At 37.1% G+C, this 5,182-nt stretch overlaps 1 protein-coding gene across 8 annotated transcripts in view; it reads right to left on the bottom strand.

The window, feature by feature from the left end:
* DNAJC2 (DnaJ heat shock protein family (Hsp40) member C2) overlaps window positions 1-5,182 on the bottom strand; it is a 45,665-nt gene that overhangs the window by 6,126 nt on the left and 34,357 nt on the right. For 3 of the 8 annotated variants that reach the window (XM_064289892.1, XM_064289895.1, XM_064289896.1), the window contains 4 exons: window positions 4,565-4,749; window positions 3,590-3,711; window positions 3,349-3,456; window positions 369-526 (listed from right to left, as the gene is read on the bottom strand). In XM_064289892.1, coding sequence (XP_064145962.1) covers window positions 369-526; window positions 3,349-3,456; window positions 3,590-3,711; window positions 4,565-4,749 — 573 coding nt within the window. Of the gene's footprint in view, window positions 1-368; window positions 527-618; window positions 699-3,348; window positions 3,457-3,589; window positions 3,712-4,564; window positions 4,750-5,182 lie in introns of those variants that run through there. The other 5 variants (XR_010322663.1, XR_010322662.1, XM_064289893.1 and 2 more) reach the window with 5 other exon arrangements.

The raw sequence follows: 5,182 nt of genomic DNA, 5'->3' as shown, positions 1-5,182 counted from the left end.
CTAGGAAGAAAAGCGTTAAAACGTTTTAAGAATTTGCAACAGATGTCCACTTAAGAAGTTTTAAGAATTTGCAACAAACGTTCGCCACAAATATGTAAATAATTCAAATTGGATGGTTTTATAATCATGACAATACTGAAAGGGTTGATTTCAATAAATGCAAGAACTAGGAAGATTTTGGTTTGGAAACATTTCTAAGGTTGGTCATTTCCTTATACAAATATTGGCCCCATGGCTACTTCTGATATAAACACAAAAACATATTAGGTATTATTACCCAATTATCCAGTAGAAGTAATGAAAATGCCTGCTATGGCACAAGTTACAATTTAAGTGATAATGGAATTTATCAGCTAAAAATATGTAACCTTATATCGTTTCATGCAGTCTTTCTTTGTTCTGCCAGGCACTGCGTCTGCTATTTTCTCCCATCTTTCAGGTGTATTTACTGGATACGTTTTCAAAGCTTGTTCCAAAAGCTTCTGCTCTTCTGTTGTCCAAGGGGTGAAATCTGTGCATGGACCTGCTTAAGAAAAATTTTTATTTCAAAGATCTCATCCTAATGATAGGAATTGTTTTGAAACACCTACCCAGATTTGTCTTTTGGTGCATAGTTACCTTGCTAAGTGCCCATTCAAATCTGGGATATGTAATATTGAAGTAACTTTTAGAGTTATGACAGACATATAAACTTCAAACTGTTAGAGAAAAAGAGAAAAAAAACACGATAGCTCACATCTCGGAAAATTAAATATCCGAAGGTCTTTTTAAACATAGTATAAAGCTTTATACCGTTGGTCTTACAACCTAATATTTTACTCACCAGACTTTTTTTTAATCAGATTTAAACTTATAGTTTGACTATTGGGTTTAAAAACATAATCACAAATGATTTACGATTTCTGATAAATCTAGTTCCTCATAAGGAAGGGAAGAAAGCAACCTCTTTAGTTATGAAATTTTTAGCTGCGTGAGACCCTAGAAACCATTGCAGTTTCACGCTGGAGGAAACAAGTCTATCAAAGTTAAGTGCTCAAGGTTTGAGTGCTATAGGGTCAAGCTGACATGAGTCAGTATTCTGTCTGGTGGTCTTTTCACCACATTCACTGAAATCTCATGGAACCAATGCTGAGCACCTCTATGGCTAATGTTACTTTCTTTAATAAAGACCTCATACATGTATTAAAAACAAATACATTCATTTTTCTAATGATCTAAGTATACACAGCCCACTTCCACAGGAAAAATGAGAATGCTAAGTTGTTAAAAAGTTGATTTGGCTATTCTGTTAATGGACTACTGGCAGATAGTTTTTTCCAGGGCTTTGAACTGTTTCTGCCTGGTTCAGTCATGGCCAAGGAAGCATCACTGGAACAGACCCAAATTTTTAAAGTTACAGTGAACCAGAAAGATAGGATAGCCAGCATGGGAAAAATTATGGGTTGAAGTCCTGCTAGAAACTTAATCTCCTTCTTAGAGAATAAGGGCAGTGTAAGCGCTGCATAGCAATCAATAGCAATCAAATCTCATGCCCCTGGATTTTGAGCAGTGTGAAGCAGCACTGCCCCGCTCAAAGATGGCAGCTGACTGCGCTGGTTTGAATGTGTATTGCTCTATTATAGTCCTGCCAATAATCCAATTTCACCAATCAGCCTCCTGGAAAGGCTCACTATGCCTCTTCTGAGTCTCCTGTACCAAGGCCTCGACCTGAAATTTTTCCTGTTCCGTGTACTGTGCTGAATCTGTCAAACTGTAAAACTTTAGGTCTGTTCCGTATTTAGTTTCCTTAGCCATGACTGGACCAGTTCGAACCCCTGATTTTTTCCTATCACACAATGAAAGTGCAGTAGCACCTATAGTACCAGTTGTCTGACTACTGTCTGAAAATGATATCCTGTGGGATCTAGTTAAGCCCAGAAACCAAAGTTATTTCCCAATTTAAAAAAGTGACAGTTAAAAAAAAAAAACCCAACCTATTCAAAACAAGGCATAGGGCCTGTATCTGGATGTGATGGCAGATCAGGAGCTTAAAAGTCAGCTTTTAAATTCCTGGAAGCCTTAGTTGAATTTCCTTTTATTGGTCTGATGCCTCCTGTACACCACACATTTAATTCCTCTTTCTTAATAAGTCCCACAAGAAAGGGCTTGGAACAACATGGTTAATGTAATTGATGTTGCTAAATTGTACACGTGAAAAATGTTAGCAAATGTTATTAAAAAAAGGGGCCTAGAATAGTGTGCTAATATCTGAATGTTGTATATTTTGTGGAAGGTGTAAAGGAGAAGAATAAAACCCTTTAGAATATAAAACCCTTTAGAACTGCCCTCCAGGAGTTCTGAATCTTCCACTTTATCTTTACTAGAAGAGCCAAAATAATGGCTAGCCCAGACAAATCATCCCTGATGATGGCAACCACAGAATTTTTTTTTTCCTCTTCAGAACATTAAGTCTCTTCTTACACTTTCAAATGGAAATTTTGGAATAATAAACCAGACTAAGAGTCCGGGTAAAACTGGATGTGAGAAGACAGGTTGTTGTGTAGAGTCAAGACTGTCAGTTAATCCAAAGACATGTATTTGGGACTGTGATTAAAGTTCAAAGCACATGTGAGATTAGATTAAGGGAGAAAGGACTGGTGGCTGACAAATCCATGAAGGTACCGAAGGTACCTCTCAGGTGTCGAAGAGCACTTTTTTCCAAAAAAAAAAATTTGTCAGCAACTTACAGTAAGAAAAATATGTCACAACCTAAAACAAACACATACAAATAAATAAAAGCTTTAAAAGTAATATCTATCAGCCATGAGCTGGAAGTGACTCCATGGCAACTAACAATAACATACTCTGGTATTTTTTATTCATGACCCACGTATGGGGCAGGACACTTCCTTTAAAAAATGCCGGTCCAGAATATTCCAATTAGCTAGAACCCCAAGATAATGTTGGCACCTAAGCTTTTACCTTTTTATTAAACTGAAATAATTTCAGGCTTGATGTCCTGTAGGACATCAAGAATTCCTGTATACTCATCGGATTCCACAAGTGTGAACATTGTACCATAATTTGCTTGTTCTTGTCCCCTCCTATTTCTCCAATTGCCCCAATATCTTTTAACACTGATTTGTAAAATCCAGTAAGGCAAAAAAAGCACAGCCCTTCCCCTCATAGCATCTGATATGAAAGAACTGCAATATTCTATTATTAATGATGTTAGCTGAAGTCAATCTATGTTGAAAATGCTTGTTTTATATCTTCTAGTCTGCTAAACATTTTATTGTCCATCAATCTGATCATGTCTTAGGTCTTACATGGCTAGCACTTTTTACTTAAAAAACAAGATTTAATTACCTTCGAATCGTTCTGAAGGTGTTGCGTTGTCTGCTTGAGGTACCACTCCATGCTCTTTTTTAAATTTATCAAAAGCCTTTTTGTTTATGTCATCTTTTTGATGAGGGTCTGAAAAGTGAAAAAAAAAAAAAAAATGAATACACTACAGATCATCTCATTTAGTCTTTCATTAAATTACAGAGATTTTTTTTTTTAAGTATATATTCAAGGTAAAAAATGGATTTCTCAAAACTTAACTCACCAAGTTTTTGGAGACTCTTTGCTTTGCCAATAACATCTTTGGCAGTTCTCTTGACTCCAGAAGAAGAATGTATGTTCATGTAATTAGCAATAACTTCCCATCTAGAGCAACCAATATTACAGCTTAATGATGGTTAAGGAAAAAAAACAAAACAAAACAAAAAAAAAACCAGAATGACCCTTACATTTTCACAGCAGAAGGGTTAACGTGTATTACCTATAGCATTAGTTCCAAATTGGTGGTCTAATTAATTATGCTACTACTCCAAATTACTATTGCCTGGACTACAGTTTTTGCTTTTCAGGTTTAAATCAACTATATATAATCTTAGTTTTAAGTCTGTACAAATTTATAGATTGTACAATAAAACCAAATAAAATCACACAATTGTGTACACTCCCATTTTAACAAAATACTATCACTTAAGGAGATAAAACATTTTGAAAAGAGTCTTAGTTCCTCATCTATAGACTGAAGGAGGCTGGCCCTCTAAGGTTTCTTTGAGTTCTAAACACAAACCTGAGGGACTCTAGCTTTGAAATAAACTCCAGTTTGATCTGGAAACCAAAAACAGAGGATTAGGTGGCCTCCACTACAAAAAAAAAAAAACTACAGAACACAAAACCTAGTCTCTAGCACAAGCTCTGAAGCTCTGACCAAATAAACCAACATGACAGTCAAGGTTTATGTCTCGTGATCTCCAGTTCCCTGAGAAACTGAAGAAGCATCTTGCTCTATGTATATATGTATGTATGTATATGTGTGTTGGTGTAATGGGTAAGACTGGAAGTTTCAAATTGGACCTTGCTTTTCAGACTTTGCACTGTGGCACAGAATACATTGGAAGGTAGTCTGTCAAGGCTCAAACGTATCTCTGGAAGTTTCTGCTATAACCAATGCTGTCACGTGGATGCGTGTCTACATTATCTCCAGGCTCCAATATGTGCTGAAGAAAAATCTATGTAAAACCCATACCTTGAATTTGTTCCAGCAGGAAAGAGGTTCACAGCTTTAATTAGTAATTGCAGATCATCTTCTGACCAATTTTTACCGCCATTTCCACCTCCACCAGTTGATTTCTCGGCATTTTTGGATGCTTGTCGCATACGAGCCTCAGCTTCCTCTTTCTCTTTTCTAATTTGCTCATTTATTTCTTCTATCTACACAAATATCAAAGTCAGGGACTTAAAGCATCTTGCTACTCCATGCTCCTTTTCTAGCTAGGGCTCTGGTCCTCTACTTTCAGGGTTAGCCTCACTCTGACCCTAGACTCATCCCAAATCAACTCCAAAACCAGCATCAGGTTTTCACTCTGGCTTCCAGGCTGCACAGCTGCTTGGGGAACCAAGAACACTCCCTGCCTGCCCTGCCCTGAACTCACATCATACAACTTTAACTTGCCTTGGACACTGGCACATCTGTGGTAACTGGGTTAGTATTCACCCATGAGGCCGTTTCAAACCTCTAAGCTCATACCCACATTTGATAATCTCATTTATTCTCCATAAAAGGGTAAAGGCATAGCAGAGTGGCCTCTCTTTTATCTTGAAGCTGTACCATTTACATGGTCTCTTCCAGGCCACCTTCAAAATG

This window comes from Loxodonta africana, chromosome 8 (assembly GCF_030014295.1).
Source record: "Loxodonta africana isolate mLoxAfr1 chromosome 8, mLoxAfr1.hap2, whole genome shotgun sequence".
NCBI classification, from domain to species: domain Eukaryota; kingdom Metazoa; phylum Chordata; class Mammalia; order Proboscidea; family Elephantidae; genus Loxodonta; species Loxodonta africana.
The sequence above is the reverse complement of the archived record's forward strand: the minus strand, read 5'-3'. Positions and strand labels throughout refer to the sequence as shown.